The following is a 22245-nucleotide window of genomic DNA, read 5'->3' on the forward strand; positions in this document are numbered from 1 at the left end:
AGATCCCAAGCAGGTCAGAGCTGCTGAAGTTGTAGGCCTAACATAGACACTAGCTTCTCCCCTTGCCAAATCATATTCCTTTCCTAATACAAGTGTCTCGCACTTCCTCCTCCTTTTGACTAGGAAGTGTCATATCATTTCGGTAAGAGTTAGACCACCAAACAGGGTTCCAGGTTTCTACAGGGGTGAATGGAAAGTTTGAAAAAGAAATAAAGAAGAATGGAGGGACCCATTTTAAGTGAACAAATGAAAAACCGATTGAGTCCAGAAACAGTTAGATTAGATTAGATTCCTTACACTGTGGAAACAGGCCCTTCGGCCCAACCAGTCCACACTGACCCTCTGAAGAGTAACCCACCCAGACCCATTCCCCTCCTAACACTAACCCACCCAGACCCATTCCCCTCCTAACACTAACTCTAGTAGGCAATTTAGCACGGCCTATTCACCTGACCTGCACATCTTTGGATTGTGGGAGGAAACTGAGCACCTGGAGGAAACCCACGCAGACATAGGGAGAATGTGCAAACTCCACACAGGTACTTGCAGTGAAATGAGGGAAAGGTTTTCAGAAGCAGTATAAAGCGAGATACAGATCGCAGCTTAGGTATTTATTGTCTCCTAAAAGTAACAAAAGACGACAGAGGAATACTGTACATCTCAAGATTTGGAGATGCCAGCGTTGAACTGGGATGTACAAAGTTAAAAATCACACAACAGATGACACTATCACCTGATGAAAGAGCGACGCTCTGAAAGCTAGTGTGCTTCCAATTCAACCTGTTGGAATATAACCTGGTGTTGTGTGATTTTTAACTTTGTACATCACAAGATAAGTTATTCCTTTAAGAGTAATTAAACCGTGAGTGCCAGTGAAAGGTAGACTGAAGCAGGAGGTGAGGGAAGAAGCAGTCACAGTTTTGAGCAATGCCGGGGGAGCTCATGTAATGACACAAATAGACTGTCGGGGGTGCCACTGCATGTTCGATTTATTACAGGGGAGATTCCTATCTCGCTTCTTACACAGAACAGCAAATGTAGTCTCAACCTTTGGCCCAGTTTAATGACTGGGAGAATTTGAGCTTCACTTTCATTACACCAAAAGAAAAATAATCTCACTTGGCGGTGGAAGTAATATTCAACATCCTGCACAAATTAAACACATTCACACACACAGATCCGTGCGCTCGGCTTGCTTCATAGGTGGAATGGTGAACATATAAAAAACGGAACTGAAGCAGGAGAATGCATGCCAGGGAGAAGGGGGTGAATATTTATTGAAATATTAATACTGATCATAGAGTTGCACAGTAAAGAGACAGAGAAAGCCCCAGTATGGGTTTACTTGTTTAATGTATGTGATTCTGTGGGTGAGTGCCTGTGCAATGGGTTGCAGTTCCCAGTGCACGATGCCCAGTGCTCATTTTAGCGCCAGATACCTTTGAGTGAGTTTATGCCGGCGGGCTACAGCAGCTCCCGGTTCCCGATGCAGTACCAGTTTCTAGATGCATGTGTCTCTGCGTGTGTCTGTGTGTGGGGCGGGACGATAGTGTTCAGTCAGTGCCCTGGTGCTCACCAGTACGTGTCCAATGTCCCATCAGTTCCAATTCAGGGTCACACAGTGCTCAATGCAGTGTCAGTTCCAAACTCCAGTGAGTGAGTGCCCAGTATTATTTCCAGAGCCAACGAGCGTCCAGGTGCAAGTATTACCGCCAGCCTCCCGCGAACGAGTGCTCGGTGGAGTTTCCAGTGAATGAGCCCCCATGAGAGTATTTACTCCAGTCCATTGTTTGTGATAGTGGCCAGTGTTGCCTGAGTGTCTACCCCCAGTGAGTCAGCTCCACCATTAATCATGGCTGATGGGCATTTCAACTCCACTTACCAGCATTCTCCCCGTAGCCCTTAATTCCTTGTGACATCAAAAATGTATCAATCTCAGCCTTGAAGCCATTTAGCATCCCAGCCTCCACGGCAATGAATTCCACAGGCCCACCACTCTCTGGCTGAAGAAATGTCTCCGCATTTCTGTTCTGAATTTACCGCCTCTAATTTTAAGGCTGTGCCCACTGGTCCTAGTCTCCTCGCCTAAAGGAAACAATTTCTTAGCTTCCACCCTTTCCAAGCCATGTATTGTCTTGTAAGTTTCTATTAGATCTCCCATTAACTTTCTAAACTCCAATGATTACAATCCCAGGATCCAGCTCCCAGTGAGAGGCCAGTGCAGTAATAATCTCTGCTACTAGACTCTAGTGCAGAATTAACTCTGGCTCCCAATGAGAGTCTAGTGCAGTATTAACCCTGGCCGTCAGTGAGATCCCAGAGTACTATCAACCCCTGCTGCCAGTGAGAGCCAGTGTAGAAATAACCTCTGCTACTGGTGAGAGTCCAGTGCAGTATTCACCCTGGCTCCCAGTGGGAGCGCATGGTATTGGGGGCAAAGTGCTAACCTGGATTGAAAGTTGGTTGGCTGACAGGAAACAAAGCGTAGTGATAAACGGCTCCATTTCGGAATGGCAGGCAGTGACCAGTGGGGTACCGCAGGGATCAGTGCTGGGACCGCAGCTTTTTACAATATATATTAGTGATTTGGAGATGGTATTAGTAAAAACATTAGCAAATTTGCTGATGATACTAAGCTGGGTGGCAGGGTGAAATGTAAGGAGGATGTTAGGAGATTGCAGGGTGACCTGGACAGGTGAGGTGAGTGGTCAGATGCATGGCAGATGCAGTTTAATGTGGATAAATGTATGGTTATCCACTTTGGTGGCAAGAACAGGAAGGCAGATTACTACCTAGATGGAATCAATTTAGGTAAAGGGGCAGTACAAAGAGATCTGGGTGTTCTTGTACACCAGTCAATGAAGGTAAGCATGCAGGTACAGCAGGTAGTGAAGAAAACTAATAGTTTGCTGGCCTTCATAATAAGAGGAATTGAGTATAGAAGCAGGGCCCTGGTGAGACCACACCTGGAGTACTGTGTGCAGTTCTGGTCTCCAAATTTGAGGAATGACATTCTGGCTATTGAGGGAGTGCAGAGTAGGTTCACGAGGTCAATTCCTGGAATGGTGGGACTACCTTACGCTGAAAGACTGGAGCGACTGGGCTTGTATACCCTTGAGTTTAGAAGACTGAGAGGGGATCTGATTGAGAGATATAAGATTATTAAAGGATTAGACACTCTGGAGGCAGGAAACATGTTTCTGCAGATGGGTGAGTGCCGAGCGAGAGGACACAGCTTAAAAATACGGGGTAGACCATTTAGGACAAAGATGAGGAGAAACTACTTCTCCCAGAGAGTGGTGGTTGTGTGGAATGTCTGCTCCAGAGAGCAGTGGAGGCCCAGTCTCTGGATTCAGAGTTGGATAGAGCTCTCAAGAATAGTGGAATCAAGAGTTATGGGGATAAGGCAGGAACAGGATACTGTTTAAGGGTGATCAGCCATGATCATATTGAATGGTAGTACAGGCTCAAAGGGCAGAATGGCCTACTCCTGCACCTATTGTCTATTGTCCAGTGCAGTATTAACCCCAGCTGCCAGTGAGAACCCAGTGCAATATTAACTCCTGCAGTCAGTGAGAGCCCAGTGCAGTATTAACCCTGTCTCCCAGTGAGAGTCCAGTGCAGTATTAACCCTGGCTGCCACTGAGAGGCCAGTGCAGTAATAATCTCTGCTACTGGTGAGAGCTCAATACAGTATTATCTCCCAGTGCAATATTAACTCCTGCAGTCAGTGAGATGCCGGTGCAGTATTAACCCTGGATCCTAGTCAGAGCCCAGTGCAGTATGAACTTCAGTGCCAGTGCAATATTAACCCTGGGTCCCAGTGTGGGGCTGATGCAGTATTAACCCTAGTTTCCACTGAGAGCCCAGTGCAGTATTAACCCCAACGCCAGTGCAGTATTAGACCTGGTTTCTTGAGAGCCCAGTGCAGTATTGATCCCTGCTCTCAGTGAGTTTGCAATGCAATATTAACCTTAGCTCCCAACGAGTTCTTAGCTCAGTCTTAACCCCTTTACCCACGTAGCTGCCAATGAGTGCCCAGTGCAGTATTAACCCCAGTGCCAGCGAAGTATTAACCCCAATTTCCAGTGTGAGCCCAATGCAATGTTAACCTAGTTCCCAGTGTAGTATTAAACCCTGCCGCCAATGAGTTCGCAGTGCACCCCAGCGAGTTTCCAGTGATTAATAACCCTTGCGCCCAGTAAAAGAGCCCAGTACAGTGTTAACCCCAGCTCGCAGTGCAGTGTTAATCCCAGCGCTGATCCATCCAGCGTTGTGCTGGGGAGGGGGGGGGGACGCAGTGAGTGATTAATCAGGGAGCGGACCGTGTGCCTGGTGCAGTGACCCCTCCCCCTCCCCCCCTCAGTATGCGGTTAGTGAGTGAGTGAGTGAGGGGCCGCTCGCGCTCTCTTTCTGTCTCTCTCGCGCGCGCTCTCTCTCTCTCTCTCGCGCGCGCGCACTCTCTCTCCTTCCCTCTGTGTCAGTCGCGCGCGCTCTCCCTCTCTCTGTAACCGCTCGATGTTGTCTGCGTCCCGCTGCTGCCGCCTCCGGACTCGAGCGGTGCGGCTGCTGCTCCGAGGAGGAGGAGGAGGAGGATTCCGCCGGATCCCGGAGCAGCTGTAAACATGGCGACCGAGGGGCTGCTGCTCACCAACCACGAGCACCAGATCCGAGTGGGAGTTCTGACAGGTAAAGACCACCACCTCCCCCTACCCTTCCTCCTCCTCCTCCGGAGGCTGGACCCGATAACGGAGTATAGGGGGCGGCGGGAGAGGCACAGGGAGATCCCAGCTCCTTCCCTGGGCTGCCGTGTACCCGCTCATCCCCACGGGGTAGGCCCCGCACGGAGCCGCGCTCTTTCCTGCCGCCCGACCGCGGGTTGGCGAAGGGGTTGGCTGGGGGCTGGGGGGAGGTAGTGGTTACGGAGGCTGGGTCTCCGGGGCTCAGGCTCAACACTGTCTCTGAGGAGGGGGAAAGGGAGGGAGGGGGGGGGGGGGGATGTGTGAGACCCGGAGATCACCCAGCCCCGGGGTTGACCCGGGGGTGGGGAGAGCGGGCACAGCAGGACGGGGATCCCGGGCTGATGTTCACGGGGGGCAGTCGGGGAGGCCGGGCCGCGGGCAAAGCAGCACCCCGACGGTGTCAGACACCTAGTGTCAGCCCCTATCACGATCAGAAACCCGGTGTGATCCCCTGTCACTGGCAGAAACCGTGGTATCAGCCCCTTTCACTGGCGGAGTCCTAGTGTGTCTGTCCTTACCACTATCAGGGACCTTGTATCAGCCCCTATCACTGGCAGAGACTTCGTGTTGTCACTGATTAAGTCAGAGACGCTGGTGTCAGTCCCTACGACTGGCAGAGACCTTGGTGTCAGTCCTTACAACTGGCATATACACTGGTGTCAGTCCCCACGACTGGCAGAGACTCTGGTGTCAGTCCCTCCGATGGGCAGAGACCTAGTGTGTCTGTCTTTACCACTATCAGGGACCGTGTATCAGCCCCTATCACTGGCAGAGATTTTGTATTATCTCTGATTAAGTCCAGAGATGCTGGTGTCAGCCCCTCCAACGGGCAGAGACCCTGATGTCAGCCCCTCCGGGCAGAGACCCTGGTGTCAGCCCCTCCGACGGGCAGAGACCCTTCTGTCAGTCCCTATGACTGGCACAGATGCTGGTGTCAGTCCCTACGACTGGCATATACATTGTTGTCAGTCCCTACGACGGGCAGAGTCCTGGGTGTCAGCACCTACGACGGACAGAGACCTAGTGTGTCTGTCCATAGCACTATCAGGGACCTTGTATCAGCCCCTATCACTGGCAGAGACTTGGTGTTGTCCCTGATTAAGTCAGAGACGCTGGTTGTTAGTCCCTACAACGGGCAGAGACCCTGATGTCAGCCCCTCCGAAGGCAGAGACCTGGTGTCAGCCCGTTCGACAGGCAGAGACCCTGGTGTCAGTCCCTTCGACGGGCAGAGACCCTGGTGTCAGTCCCTTCGACGGGCAGAGACCCTGGTGTCAGCCCCTTCGACGGGCAGAGACCCTGGTGTCAGCCCCTTCGACGGGCAGAGACCCTGGTGTCAGCCCCTTCGACGGGCAGAGACCCTGGTGTCAGTCCCTTCGACGGGCAGAGACCCTGGTGTCAGCCCCTTCGACGGGCAGAGACCCTGGTGTCAGTCCCTTCGACGGGCAGAGACCCTGGTGTCAGTCCCTTCGACGGGCAGAGACCCTGGTGTCAGTCCCTTCGACGGGCAGAGACCCTGGTGTCAGCCCCTTCGACGGGCAGAGACCCTGGTGTCAGCCCCTTCGACGGGCAGAGACCCTGGTGTCAGCCCCTTCGACGGGCAGAGACCCTGGTGTCAGCCCCTCTGACGGGCAGAGACCCTGGTGTCAGCCCCTCTGACGGGCAGAGACCCTGGTGTCAGCCCCTCTGACGGGCAGAGACCCTGGTGTCAGCCCCTCTGACGGGCAGAGACCCTGGTGTCAGCCCCTCTGACGGGCAGAGACCCTGGTGTCAGCCCCTCTGACGGGCAGAGACCCTGGTGTCAGCCCCTCTGACGGGCAGAGACCCTGGTGTCAGCCCCTCTGACGGGCAGAGACCCTGGTGTCAGCCCCTCTGACGGGCAGAGACCCTGGTGTCAGCCCCTCTGACGGGCAGAGACCCTGGTGTCAGCCCCTCTGACGGACAGAGACCCTAGTATAATTTCACTACGAGCAAAGTCCTGATATCAGCCCACACCACTGGAAGAAATGTGGTATCAGTCCCTTGCTGCTAGCAGAGACGTGTCATTCCCTGTTCTTGGTAGAGACCCTGTATCAGCCCCTACTGCTCTCAGAGACCCTAGTATAATTGCACTTCTGGCAGAGACCTGGTTTGAAACCCTATTATTGACATTCTGATTTCACCCTCGCCACTGGTCGAGATTCTAGTATCACCGCTACAGGAAAAAGTCTGGTATTATATTTTTGCTAGTAAGAGCACTGATGCCAGCTTCATCACCAGGAGAAACCATGGCCTTAACTCATCACTGGCAAGCATTTGGACACTAACCCTACAGCTGAGAGAGACCCTGACCACAGCCTGGCCCTTTAGAATCAGAACACCTGGTGGTAGTCCTCACTTCATGGGAGACAGGCAGGTAGCTACCTAAACTCTCTGCCCACGAGCTTCCAACGACCGCCAAATTTGGTCAGTACTTTTTCCAGTCCATAGGTATTTTGAGTGGGATGTTGCTTAGAGAGAGGGCATTTTTATTTAATAAAATGTTCTACGCGTCTGAATTTCGATATGAAAGCTATCAATTTTTAGCGTGCGTGAGGGGCGGAGTGAATATTGTAATTGTTATGATGTTGGACATGAGTGACCCTGCTGTTTGTTTTTACATATGTATGTGTATGAGCTGGGCTTTCAACGTGACCTTTTAATAAGGTCTGTCTAATTCTTTTGAAACTGAGAGGTGGCTTGTAGCTGAATGTGAAGCTTAGAGGTCGGTGAGCTGTTCAGAGCTGTGGTGCTGAAACAGGGGCAGGACGTGCTCGAATGCGATTTATGCACGGTGGCGGATAGGGTTGAGATGTATGTATGTTTTTATATGTTTACTGATTAGAAACCCCCCACCTCCCCCAGCCCCTTCCTTTGTTTGGATTTTACCGTCGGAAGAGGGAAGGTGGGCAGAAACTAATAAATAATGTGTGCATTTTAATGACATTCACACCGACAGCTTTGGCATTTCGTGTAGGTGAGTGCCGCCAGTGACACTGAAATTGACGAAGTGAGATTACGGCATTTTATGTCCTCTGTTTTCCTTATTTTGTGGGGGAAAAATAGCATGAAGGAATCCTCTTGTGTTGAAAGAGATGTTGATTATCATTCCTTCTTGAACATAGAGTACCTGTTCCAGCAAAGATGCAAGAAAACAGATACAGTATTTGCAACGATCTAAAAAAAACACACCAAAGCTGCCGTTTACTGCTTGCTTCTGCAGCACTTGTAAACACAATCCTGAATGTAGTCAGCACCAAGTTAAGAGTTTCTGTCACAAGCTAAAACACCCCATTATCTCAAGGTATCACCCGGCGATATGGTCAGCACATATGTTTGTGACAGTCTTAATTTTCACCGTCTGTATAACAGCAAATTATATCCGACCACATTTCTCAGCTTTGTGAACGAATTAATCTCAGTAAAATTTGGACCACAATTTATGTGTGACCATTGTTTAAAAAGCTGGGCTAACTTGTTCATGGTAAATTACCAATTTTGAAAGTTTCTTCAGGACAAGACTTCCGCCCCCACCCCCCGTTTTATTTCCTGAGTGTGCTGATTTTTTTTTCTTAATTGGAAATTTGAATCAGTAACTCTGAAAATCGCCCACTAGGATTTCTTAAAACTCGTCTTATTACTGCCCCAAAACACGCACACGTGACATTTAATCTGAATTTTGTTTTCTCATGCTAGCTACTTCCAGTTTTTGTGTACGGCATAAAGTGGCACTGAGGGGAATAAAGACCCCAGAATGTATAACCCTCTCAGCAGCTTGCCATTCACTCGGTAACATTTCTGGCTCCTTCAACTCAGTCTCCACCTGGCACGCAGCGAGTTTTGCATTGCTGCACAGCCGCGCGTTGTTGTTGTTGATGAACAGATGGACGAGGCATCGTTTATTTTCTTTTCAGTGTTTGTATTTTTGAAAAGAAGGCTTTGGAAGTGTCAACGTTGTGGCGGCTCAGAGGAAGTTAAAGTTTTTGCCGTCGACGATGAAATGTTTATGCAATATGAATGATGGCCTCTCCACAAGAATGCCTTCCTGAGTTGAAGGCATGGGGATAGGACCTAGTGAAGTTTACTCTGTACAAAAAACAAAAAAATGCTGGAGATCACAGCGGTCAGGCAGCATCCATGGAGCGAGAGCAAGCTAACGTTTCCAGTCGAGATGACTCTTCGTCAGTATTGACGTGAAATGTGGAGGGGGTCAGCATTTATTGCTGTACTTTGGGGGGAGGGGCGGAGGGTGGAATGCTGGGGGAGAAAGGATGTTGATCGTTCAGATTAAGTGATTTAGATTAAGTTTACTCTGTACTTTGTGTTGAGCCCGATTGGTTGAGGAGGATACTGTACCATTGACCGGTTGAGGTTTCCGGACGTTGACAGCCCCAGTTTGTATGAGCTTAGAAAGGTTTCTTACACAATCCCCTAAACCTTGCAGCTTGCTTCCTCAACCCCTCTCTTTTCAGTTGCTACGAAACAACCAGCGTCTGCCCAAACTTTGGTTCATCAGTTTTAATCACTATTATGGTGGCGCTTCGTCTGACAGCGGCCCTGATGATACTTTCAATAACGTTGAGGGCGCTGCATCAATCTGCCTTCTTATGGAGTGAAGTAGAGGTCATCTCTCACTCAGTGAACCCACGCAATCACTGCGGACCTTGTTTACTGGAAGCACTTGACCTGTCTTGATTTGTACACGGCGTAAGCTCTCTCCACCAAAGAGCTGTTTGTGGTTCAAGTTGTGAAATGACAAATCTAATTTGCGTGTGGACGAGATGAGGGCGGATCGGAAACCCTTTCCACCCTAACCTCTCTCCAGTGTGGTAACTCACGAATAACGCGTGGGACTCGATTCTGGAGCTTCTCGTGAATGAACAAAATGTAAACAGAAACCTTATGAAGCAAATACAGGCAGTTAAATTCAATCAGGGATGGAGATAGTTTGGGGTCGAGACGTTTATATGGCGATGGTGCTGAGGACCAGTGGTGCGGTTGGGGTAGGATTGAAGGGAAACAGCTGTGAGTTTGAGGGTGGTGGCGTTGAGCACGATGTTTGATTCTGTATTGATCAAAGAGCTTTTGGATAATCTTGTAGGCTGTTTGAATTTTTTTTTGGAGGATCAGCCTAATACCGTTGATTTTTTTTGTTCTATTTTGGTGCTGCTGACACTTAATGCTTAAGGGAGTTGCCATGGTTACAGCTGACGCTGTCGTGGGAAGGAGTACACGCCCATTGATAAATTTACTGTTGCCTCGCTCAGGGATACTGTGTTTACAGTTTCCTTATTTCACTCAGTCTCTGCCTGGGTCAGATCACTAGCATATGTTTAGCGGGGCTGTATCTATTAAATGTAAATGTGTTGCTGGTCAAAGCACAGCAGGTTAGGCAGCATCTCAGGAATAGAGAATTCGACGTTTCGAGCATAACAGACCTCATTTTTTACTCTATTAAATGTACACCGGGCATCTGCTTTTTTTTGGACCATCTGCAAATTCTCAAGTCAGAGGGGAATAAATTCACCCTGATGTCAGTGACACATTGGCCAGGCGATACAGTGACTCTTCAATTACAGCCTTATCATTCAGAGCACTCACACGGTTCACACCCAGTGTCCTCACGGCTGTCATTAATGCTGAAGGGTTTTCTCATCTCCCTGTTTCTCTCTCGCCTCACTCCTTCCACACTCCTGCTGTTACTACTACCTGACAGATCGCTCTCTAGCCCATCCACCCTTCCCAAGGCATCCTGTCTCAGATGTGTCAGGTCCCCTCAGCTCCAGTCTCATTGTGATATTGTAAAGGAGAAAGGACAACTTTGCAGATTATTTTTCTAAAAAGGGCTAAGCCAGCAATGATTTTGGTTTGAGTAAAGTCCAGTTCAGCATAGGTGGGGAGAGGCACGGGTGGGGGGCTAGGCGAATAATTAGGGACAGAGAGTCACTGTATGTTGATGGGAAAGCTTAAAAGGGAAAGAAAGGAAAGGTAAATGCTTCAGAAAGGTCCATGAGACCACAAAACAGCCTTTTGCAGGAAATCCCTAAACCCTAGCAGGATTACTGATCCACACCAGCTGGTCCTGGGGTGAACAGACAAACCTGAAAGAGTGAAATTCCCTAGTTGTCAAACACTCACTATCCACAAAGGGCAGTTATATAGACAGACAACCTGGTTCAGGTTGTCCCAGCACTTCAGGCAGAGGCTCCTTGCATATGTCAAAGAAACTTGAGAGACATCTGCAATCATTGTGAAAATATCTATTTGAATTCAAATTCTCTTTTCTCTGGGTAAAAACAATGACTGCAGATGCTGGAAACCAGAGTCAAGATTAGAGTTGTGCTGGAAAAGCACCAACTTACGTTAACTCTAAACTGCGTTCTGAAAGATTGAATTTCTTTGTCTATCAAGTTGTGCTATTTTTACATCAGGGTTATTTTATAGTGTGACTACTCAGTTTGCCTTTTTTAATATATATTCTGAACTGTGAAGAGTCATCATTAATCTTTGTTTCACATCACAGATGCTGCTAAATATTTCTAGCATTTTCCAAGTTTATTTCAGGTTTGTAGCATCTGCAATGTATCGCTTTTGCGTTCGGTGTTCAACCCTCCCAACCCATGAATTATTTCCAAGCTCCATTCCTATCGTGCTAAACATTCCAGTGAGGTACAACCACTTCACGTTGTTTCTGCCCTCTAGAAACTATCAGTCAAAAATGGCCCTAAGGCAGCTTCTCTACACTTTCAATGGTTTTGTTTCAAACCTCAGTGGTGATGGAACCTTGGTCTCCTCCACCCTGTTATTGAATACCAGTGTAAGGATTAACATTAACACTAATCCTTCACTTTCTGTGCCACTGGGACTCCTGGTCGTGTCATGTAGTATGGGATATAATGTGATTCTCAACTAGGCAGCAAAGGCAACAAATAGCATTTTGGATTCCGGAGACAACATCAGAAACACTGCTTCAGGTCAGATGGCACACTCTGCTGCAACAGCTCTGAGTTGAGTATGTTTTTCTTTTGAAAAGAAATGAGCTGTGGTCTGAATTATGTTGGGGCAGAAACGCAGTGCCCACTAACATGTCAGATGGAGTTGTAAAGATAAAGTGAATACCTACATTATATCATCCTGAGGACATTATTTACTCATGCGATGTGGCAATAGCTGGCAGTTCCATTTACTGCCTCTTTCTAGTTGTCCTTAGAAGGTGGTCATGAGTTGTCTTTGTTGTATTAGTGTAAGGGAGGGATTTCTAGTATTTTGACCCAAGGACCGTGAAACAAAAGAAATAAATTTCTTACTCATGATAGTGTTTGGCTTGGAGAGGAACTTTCATGGCCTCTGATGGATCCTTCTAGGTATTAGAGGTTCCAATTTTGGAACTCCCTGCTGTCTGTATATGTCTGTACTGCCACCTCCAGTGGATACACAGGTAATCCTTGATTAACTTGGTTTCGATGAACACAGACTCACCATAATGGGTTTTTTACTGTAATGTCCATAGTTTCAATAATGCACAGCTGATTTGCAACAATGCAATTCTTGTCCAACTCCCAACAGCACAGGAATAAATGCACACTAAAACCCAACACGACTGAGGAAGATTCTATTCATTCAGCTAATTTCAGCCATTAGGGCCAAAAAGACTCCATGAAGGTTGGATAAGTTTTTTTTTAAAGCAGCAGCAGAAAGGCAGTCTCATGCTTCTGAACCTTCAATTTGCAGACCTGCAGATGAGTCAGCCAAAGATCCACAGCCTGTACCTCCAGCTAAGCAATCTTGCATAAAATTCAAGAAAAATGAAAATATATTCTTTTTGTATTATGTGTTTTGAATAACACAATTTTACTGTACGTGATGATTTTTGGAAATGTAAATACTGTGTTAATCAAAGACTACCTGTATCCTATTCCGCTGCCAGCTCAGGCTTCAAGACAGTGATAGAGGAGTTTGGGACTTTGTAAGTGTGATGAAATCAAGCTATTCCTTGATTAGCCTTCGAGACAGCTTTTCCAGTTTTGATACAAGTCCCAGGAATTAATGAAGTGGACTCTGCATGATTGACAGGAATGTGTGTGTCCTTGTCACTTAAGGTGTCTATGTCAGGTTGTGCAATGAATAGTTATGCCACAATTGAAACATTGTGTGGTTTACATTTCAAGCTTACTGACACCCCAGTATTTTGATTTTGTATTTGCACCATTAGTTTACAATTATTATAATCAGTGGCAAAGTAATTCTACAGCTATAGCTATATAACAGAAATCATTCTGAAATCCATGCTGCAGTTTTATTGTAGTTGATGTCTTGTTTTTCACATTTATCTAAAGTTGCAATTAGCTAGATTGGCACTGAGGTACTGAGGGCTGTGGTTTAATATTACATTCGCATCTGAACACAGTCATGGTGCTAACAGATTGAGAGGGAAGTCGTGAGCTGCCAGCTGATCCACTGAAGGAATATGTGGCATGGCACATGATACATGACATATGACATGGACTTGTGGGCACACCTGAGGGATCCAGAGTAAGTTTTAAGTGGAGCTTTATCTCTGTACACAATTGATAGGCTTGTAACTGAGCTGAAGTGAACTCTAGGCTCAAAGTGAATTTATTAGCATTAAGGCAAAAATTTCCCTTGAATCAACAATCAAAACATAAAATTGATTGGAAACCTGAGACTTGGAGAAGGCTGGATAGATCATTAACATGAACAGGTTTAGAAAATACCAGAAAGACTAATGGAATGCTGGCCTTTATGTCTGGAAAAATATAAGGGGCTTTAGCTAATCAAAAGTATGAATGTACCACACCTGGGGTACTCATGGCAGTTCTAAGTATCATACCCCGAGGAAGGGTCTGTTGATCTCATAGTGGTATAAGGTCATTTACCATTGTGACAGCAGGACTGTTGAGGGTTAGATGATGGGTTATGTGGTAAAATAACTCTCTCGAGGGTTATTATCTCTGGAATTCAGAAATGAAAGGAGTAATTTGAAGTTTTGAAGTCATTAGGGATCAGATAGGTTAGGTGGAGAGGGACTGATTATGCTGGTTAGGGAGTCTAGTGTAGTGTAAAGGTTAACTGAATCTTCTTTGGAAGTGAAATTAAGCGAGACTACTACACAAAAATACTTGCAGAAGTTTGAAATTCTCTTGTATAAATGGCAATTTATGATTGGTCAAAACTACCTCTTTGAGAATTATGGTTGAGGCATTAAATGTTGGCCTTGTCAGTGACACCCAAGAACAAATTAAATAAATTGTTCATTTCTTGTAGTTTCATAGCTTTGGTTAACAAAAGTCTATTAAGGGCTATGAGGCAAATCTGAATGATACGAAACAAAGACAGAAGTTGCCGGAAAAGTTCAGCAGGTCTAGCAGCATCTGTGAAGAGAAATCAGTATTACTGTTTCGGGTCCGGTGACCCTTCCTCTGAACTGATATGAAGCTGGGTAAAAGATCACCTATGATCTTAGTGAATGGTAAACAAGTTCAAGAGGTTAATGGCTTACTTCTGTTCTTACGTTGGTGACAGAAACAGGACATTTTCTACATCATGAGATTGTCTGGCAATGAGCTGATCATTTATCTTACTTTTTACTTAGCTTCAATTGACAGTGTTGACTTGTACTTGGCACATCAGACCGGTGACCAGAAGTCAATTGAAGCTGCACAATTATGTCCTGCCCTGCTGTAATTGACAGAATTTCGACCAAATTAAATTGAATTTCTCACAATTGCAAGAGCAGCAGCAGAAGCAGTCCTGGATTAGGCTTCAATTGACTGCTGGCTGTTGCAAGCACAAGTGATTAATGCTGGACCACAGGTGACTGCGTGCTTGAGCTGCTAGATGCACTATGCAGAAATTCCCTAAATTCCAGAAGTTGTACGGATGGGGATTACTTTGTGTAAATGGACATTTGAACCTGCAGAGAAGATTGAAGATGCTCCACTGTAAAGCTGTTATGGGCACATCATGCTTACGCTTCTAAGTCTTGACATTTTAGTGCTATTTCATTTTATTCCACCTAGTCCATTCTGATATTTAGGGAGCAGTCATGCTGAAACTCTATGCCCTTGTGCATTTCTTACCTTTTTATATTCAGATAAGGTGGTCTTGATTTATCACATTCTTTGTAATTCACTTTTAACTCTATACTTAAATTCAACAGTCTAGCATTTCTTTTTTCACGTTTATAAAAGCTTGCAATTATAAAGCACTTTTCACGATCTCAGGACATCCAAGGAGCGTTTATGGCTAATGAAGTTTTGTTTATTAAAATGTGCTTAATGCTATAAAGTAGGAAATATCCAGTTAATTTGATTACAGAAAATTTGCATGAATAACATTGGGAAACTGAGCAAATATTCTATTTTGGGAGTTAACTGTAGGATACATTTTGGGCCTAGAAGCTGGGAAACTCTCCTGCTCTTCTTTGAATAGTACCATAGAATCATTAATATCAAACCGAGAGAGCATGCAGGGCTTCAGACTACACTGAATTTTAGATTGTGTGAAAAAAAACTTCATAAAAGGCCTGTAGCTTATGACTTCCTGACTGCTACTCATTGAGTCAAGGCTGACATTCAGGCTTCACCTGTTGAATGGCAGATATAATTTCCTTAAAGTTGAGCAAAAGTTGCATTGGGTCAACTTTCAGAGGCATTGTTATGAAAATGATATGCAGTCGCCCAATGTGTTCGTTAGTAGTCATGGGCTCAATCCAAAACTAATTGATTATTTGATACGGTTTCACAACACAATCTTTCACTGGTTGATCAAAATAATTTTTTTTTGACTCTCTCATTTAACTGGAGAAATGCTAGATGACTAGCAATGAATCTTTTCATACATTGAAACCCCTCCTTTAATCTGATCATTGTAGATCCTTGTAGTCGATCCTAGCCCTCCACTGTCTTCCATGTAACATCTTCATTTATGCCTTACTTGACATTTTCCCTCGAGTGTAATGTTTTCAAATTTAGTAGGATGGCTCTTTACTATGCTGTGGAGATTGAGACTGTGAATGTAATTTATCTGAAGTGATTCATCTAGCATTTCCTTCAATCACCTCTTCTGTAAAGGTATTTATTAATTGGAATACCTTTGAAAAGTGTCTTTTTGGAGGCTACAAATGTGAGTAGTTGTGCTGTTTCTTTGGTTAAGGTCACATAGTTACTTTGTGCCAAATTAACACCAGTACCGCAAACAAATGTTCAAAACAAATCATTTCATGGACTTTGTTGGAAGACTCAGTGCTTTCTTGGTGTTTTTTTTCTATTTTTATATTGAGTATTTTCAAATGGTGTTTTACAAATAGCAATCTGCGAGAATTAGACCGTTTTAGAAATCAAATCTGTATCTGAAAGGGCATAATTGTCTGAGATTTGTGTAAAACAAAGAATGCACTTATATTAGGAATTAGGTATTTGACAGTAGTAGTGTTTAATAGTCCACATATTTTACCAAGATGGAAGTTGAGGTTTGCAGTCTTAAGTTCTATCTGTAGTTTGCTCTAGCTGCTGTTAAGTATATTAAAAAGTGACCTAAAGTTTAAAATCAAATAATTTTTAAAAAAAATAATTATTCCCAAGTAAGATGTTTGCCATTAGCTTATGAAAAACTCCATATGTTCATAAGACAAAGATTTTCTTAATTGTTCAGGATTTCACTCTGAAGTATTATATATCACAGCCTATTTTAAGTGGACCAATAGAGTTGACAATAGCAGCCTTGGTGCCAAGGGGCAAAAATCCACAAATGCTCCTTTAGGAAACCATCTTTTAAAATAATCTAACTGGTGTCCGATCACTCTGAAATAAGCTTAACATGAATGAAACAAGTATTTATTAATAGTAATCAATCACAATTATTTTCCTCTGGTTCTCATTTCCATTTTATTCCTATTTCAAAAGATCTCATGTTGGAGACTGTATAGTTGTTCTCCATTCATCATGGCCATGTGGCTTCCTATAAGACACTGGAGATGGGCAGATGGCCAGAATAACCCTTGTCTGAGTTCCAAACATCTTAGATATCTTAGAGGATTTTAGCCATGTCTACCCACATCACCCCCTTTAATCTAGCTATACCAATCCCACCAGCTACATACCGGTTATGCATGGAATGGAAAGAGAGCCAGAAGCTATAGAGCACCTCCCAGATTGTTTCTTTCATCATAATCCTTCACTGGTTGAACAAAAGAAATGGTATTTTTTTTTAAAATCTTCCATTTAACTGGACAAATGCTTGATGTCTGGCAGTAAAGTTCATGCTTCAAACTCCTCCCACAGTCTGATCATTGTAGATCCTCAGATTTAAATTTTGTTAGCTGGTAGTTATGTGAAGCACCGTCAGTCTCTTAAGTGCATTAATGGTAGCATATAAACGCAAGTTGCTGTTATTATGCAGCAAAATGCAGTTTGCAACCTCTCATACTCCCTGAAACTGTGAATTTGCCTTTCTTTCAGGCTGCAGAAATTGCATGTGGACTCACTGTCACATTCAAATGTGACAGCTCCAAGCAATACTTTTTATATCAGGTCTCCAGTGGCGCAGGAAAGAATCCTGAAGTTGATAGCTTTAGTTAGGGGGTCTAAAATATCTAGTCAACAAGGTCATACATTTTAATGTTTCCAGATAAAAACTGAAGGCAGAAAATTGGAGAGTTGCAGGAACAACAGAAATTCACCATTTTCCTTGTGCAAAATGGAAATAATGTAGAGTGAATTTTCCAGAAACATTTTGAGTCACAAAGCAGAAGTTGCTGAGGGAGGTTTTGTGTCAAGCATAAGGCTTCAACTAAATGGGTTAAGTTCAGATAGAATCACTCCATTCCCTTGAAACTCCTCAACACTGCTCTGTGCAGTCAGGGCCAAGTATGAATTTAGGAACACAGGAATTAGAAACAGGAGAAGACCAGCTGGCCATTTGAGCCTGATCCATCGTTCAATCGAATCAGCTCATCTGGTTGTGGTCTCAACTCTACTTACCTGTTTCCCCTTACATAATCCTAGAATTCCTTGTCTATCAAAAATCTATCTAATGCAGCCTTGAATACATTCAGCAATTCAGCTTCCATTGCTCTCTGGGAAAAGAATTCCATGACTTATGACCATCTGAGGTAACAAATTCTCTTCACCTCTGTCTTAAAAAGGAGATCCTCTTTATTAAACTATGACATCTGGTTCCCTTAGTTGGAGGGTGCCAGGTGTCCAGGCGAATACCTCTGACAACAGTTAGTTCATGTTGCTGCAATTTAGTATATTGTGGATTTCAGTTCATTGCAGGCAGAATGCTATAGGTCACCAGCCACATATCTGCTGAAGCTGACAGCTCTGAACTATGAACTGGAGAGTGAGCAGTAGAACATAGACATAGAACATATAACAATACAGCACAGAACAGGCCCTTTGGCTCACGATGTTGTGCGAACATTTGTCCTAGCTTAAGCACCTATCCGTGTACCTATCCAATTGCCGCTTATCAACAGGATGGCTGTTACTCCAGAAGTCCAGCTAGAGACAACCACTTTCCAGACTCTAATCACCACTTGATTAAAAAAGCAGGTAGTATTCAATGCACATTATGAAAAAAACTCTGCCATAATTTGGCCAAAAGAAAATGTTTCCAGTGCACACAGTTCAGGAGGACACTTTAGGTTTGGGTATCATGCAGGGTCTGAAGTCATAGAGTCATATAGCGTGGAAATAGGCCCTTCGGTCCAATTTGCTTGCACTGACCAGATATCCCGATCCAACCTACTCCTGTTTGCCAATATTTGGCCCGTATCCCTTTCAATCCTTCCTATTCATATTTCCATCTGGATGCCATTCCTGGTAACAAAGACTGTAGCAATTCAAAAATACAGCTCACCACCATCTTCTTAATGGGCAACTAGGGATGGGCAATAAATATTGGCCCAAGTCAGAGACTTCCAACTACTCTGAATTAATTAAGAAGGGTGTTTTGTTTTCTAATCTCTCAAGCCGGCCTGCACTGTCACCAGTTTATGTCCAGAAATCTACGTTTGTCCATTCAAGCTTCACTTTTAGAGTGGTACATTTCAGTTGAACTGTCCACATTCTGTAAAGTTAATCGACTCTCATGTCCCTGCATTGAACTGCATCTGTCACCTTGGGAGTGTTCTTGGGAGCTTCACATTGCCTCACTCACAGTTTACAATCTCTACAAGTTGTATTTCATCTGAAATTTATCCCCCAAGATCCATATCATTAATATACATCAGGAAAAGCAAGGCTCCTAACACTGAACCTTGGGGGACACCATCACAAACCTCCCTCCACCTAAAAATATCCATTGACCATTTCCCATCACTGAGACCATTTGATGTTCATGTTGTCACTGTCCTTTGTAAAGCAGAACCAATAACTTCCCTCACAAGGCTGTCATGTGGCACTGCATCGAACACCTTCTGCAAATCCTTGTACACTGTATTCACAGCATTACTTCATTGAGCCTCTCTGTTATGACTTTAGAAATGACTCAGATAGGATGGTAAGGAAGGTGTTTGTCATGTTTGCCTTCATTGCTCAGACCACTGAATATAGGAGTTGGTATGTCATGTTGAGGCCAATTTTGGAGTACAATGTAGTTCGAGTCACCCTGCTGTAAGAAGATTATTAAGAATTTGGAGAGGATTCAGAAAAGATTTACAAGGACGTTGCCGGAATTGGAGCGTTTGAGTTAAAAAGAGAGGCTGGGACGTTTTTCACTGCAGCATAGGAAGTTGAGGGGTGCCGTTATAGAAGTCTATAAAATCATGAGAAGAGTAGGTAAGATGAATAGCAAAAGTCTTTTCCTTAGGACTGGGGACTTCAAAACTAGAGGGCATAGGTTTAAGGTGAGAGGGCCAACCTTTTCAAAAAGAGTGGTTCATACATAGAATGAACTGCCAGAGGAAGTGGTAGGTGCAGGTACAGATGAATAGGAAAGGTTTAGAGGGATACCGGGCAAATACAGGCAAGTAGGACGAGTTTTGTTTGGGAAACTTGGTCGGCTTGGACAAGCTAGACCGAAGGACCTTTTTCTGTGCTGTATGACTCTAAGTGAGTCAGACACAAACCTATTCCTGACCCACATTTATCCACTTGACAATTAGGAGTCATAGAATTATAGAGTCATGCTGCACTGAAGACACCCTTCAGTCTATCGTGTCTTCCGACCTATCAACATGAATCCCCTTTTCAGTAATGTCCCACATAGAGTTATAGAGGTGTACAGCATGGAAACAGATGCTTCGGTCTAATTCATTCATGCTGATCAGATATCCTAACTTAATCTAGTCCCATTTGCCAGCACTTGGCCCACATCTCTCTAAACCCTTCCTATTCATATACCCATCCAGATGCCTTTTAAATGCTGCTATTGTACCAGCCTCCTCCACTTTCTCTGGCAGCTCATTCCATACATGCACCACTCTGCATGAAAAGGTTGCCCCTTAGGTCCCTTTTATATCCTTCCCCAGTCATCTAAATCTATGCCCTCTAGTTCTGGACTCCACCGCCCCAGGGAAAAGATTTTGTCTATTTATCCTATCCATGCCCCTCATGATTTTATAAACTTTTATAAGGTCACCCCTCAGCCTCTGACACCCCAGGGAAAACAGCCCCAGCCTATTCAGCCTGTCCTTATGGTTCAAATCCTCCAACCCTGGCAACATCCTTGTAAATCTTTTCTGAACCCTTTCAAATTTCACAACATTCTTCCGATAGGAAGGAGACCAGAATTGCACTCAGTATTTCAAAAGTGGCCTAACCAACATCCTGTATAGCTGCAACATGCTCCCAACTCCTACACTCAATACTCTGACCTATAAAGGAAAGTATACCAAACGCCTTCTTCACTATCCTATCTACCTGTCGCTCTACAAAGAACTATAAACGTGCAATCAAAGGTCGTTTTGGTCAGCAACACTCCTGAGGGCCTTACCATTAAGTGTATAAGCCCTGCTCTGTTGTGCTTTCACAAAATGCAGCACCTCACGTTTTTCTAAATTAAACTCTATCTGCCACTTCTCAGCCCATTGGCCCATATGATCAAGATCTTCTAGGAGAAAGTGAGGACTGCAGATGCTGGAGATCAGAGCTGAAAATGTGTTGCTGGAAAAGCGCAGCAGGTCAGACAGCATCCAAGGAGCAGGAGAATCGACGTTCCGGGCATGAGCCCTTCCTGAAGAAGGGCTCATGCCCGAAACGTCGATTCTCCTGCTCCTTGGATGCTGCCTGACCTGCTGCGCTTTTCCAGCAACACATTTTCAGCATATGATCAAGATCCCCTTATACTCTGAGGTAACCTTCTTCGCTGTCCACTACACCTCCAATTTTGGTGTCATCTGTAAACTTACTAACTATACCTCCTGTGTTTGCATCCAAATCATTTATATAAATGATGAAAAGTAGTGGACCCAGCACCGATCCTTGTGGCACTCCAGTCTGAAAAGCAACCCTTCACCACCACCCTTTTTCTTCAACTTTAGCCTGTTCTGTATCCAAATGGCTAGCTCTCCCTGTATTCCATTTGATCTAACCTTGCTTACCAGTCTCTCATGAGGAGCCTTGTCAAACACCTTACTGAAGTCCATATAGATCACGTCCACAGCTCTGCCCTCATCAATCCTCTTTGTTACTTCAAAAAAACTCAATCAAGTTCATGAGACATGATTTCCCACTCACAAAGCCATGCTGACTATCCCTAATCAGTCCTTGCCTTTCCATCATGCGTGCAGTAGAGTGAGCAAAATTGGGGAACTGGAAGCAGAAATTGCTGTGGGGAATATGACACTGCAGCATTGACAGAAATGTGGCTGAAGCAAGAACAGGACTGGATACTTAACATCCTGGGTTATAGGCTTTCAGTACAAACAGGGTGAGAAAAAGGGGAGGAGTTATGTACTCACCTTGGTCAATGACAGTATCCTGAATTACAATCTATATGATTGGAGGTGAGAAACAGGAAGGGAACTCTAATCTTGTTGAGTACTTGTGAGTGACCTCCAAATAGTGGGGAGGAAGTAGAAGACAGCATTTGTGGGCAGAGTATAGAAATTTGTAGTTTGAGTAGGGTTGTGATATTTGTTGGTTTCGATTATCCTGGTAGACTGAGAAAAAGATAGAGTGTGGGACACGAAAGGGGAGAAATTCCTACAGTGTGTGCAGGAGATCTTTCTGGAACAGTACATTTTCAGTCCTACCAAGGAGGAAGCAGTGCTGAACCTGTTCCTAGGAACTGAGGCATGACAAGTAGAAAATGTCAGAGTGGAGGAGCAATTGGGAAACAGTGATTATAACATAAAGTTCAATATTAATTTGTAAAGGATAAAAATCAGTCAATGATTAAGCTCCCAGATTGGAAAAGGGCAGAGCTTAGGGGTCTAAAATTTGAATGGGAACAGGTTGATTTGAAAAGCATTTTAGTGGATGAAAAATTGAAGACTTTCAAAAGAGAGATGAATAGGAT

General features: G+C 44.7%; 1 protein-coding gene across 5 annotated transcripts in view; it reads left to right on the forward strand.

The window, feature by feature from the left end:
- The first annotated feature begins 4232 nt into the window (after positions 1-4232).
- Positions 4233-22245, forward strand: part of gphnb (gephyrin b) — a 536356-nt gene continuing 518343 nt past the window's right edge. For all 5 annotated transcript variants that reach the window (XM_060828874.1, XM_060828876.1, XM_060828875.1 and 2 more), the window contains exon 1: positions 4233-4689. In XM_060828874.1, coding sequence (XP_060684857.1) covers positions 4626-4689 — 64 coding nt within the window. In that variant the 5' untranslated portion in view covers positions 4233-4625. The remainder of the gene's footprint in view (positions 4690-22245) is intronic.

This window comes from Hemiscyllium ocellatum, chromosome 8 (assembly GCF_020745735.1).
Source record: "Hemiscyllium ocellatum isolate sHemOce1 chromosome 8, sHemOce1.pat.X.cur, whole genome shotgun sequence".
NCBI classification, from domain to species: Eukaryota; Metazoa; Chordata; class Chondrichthyes; order Orectolobiformes; family Hemiscylliidae; genus Hemiscyllium; species Hemiscyllium ocellatum.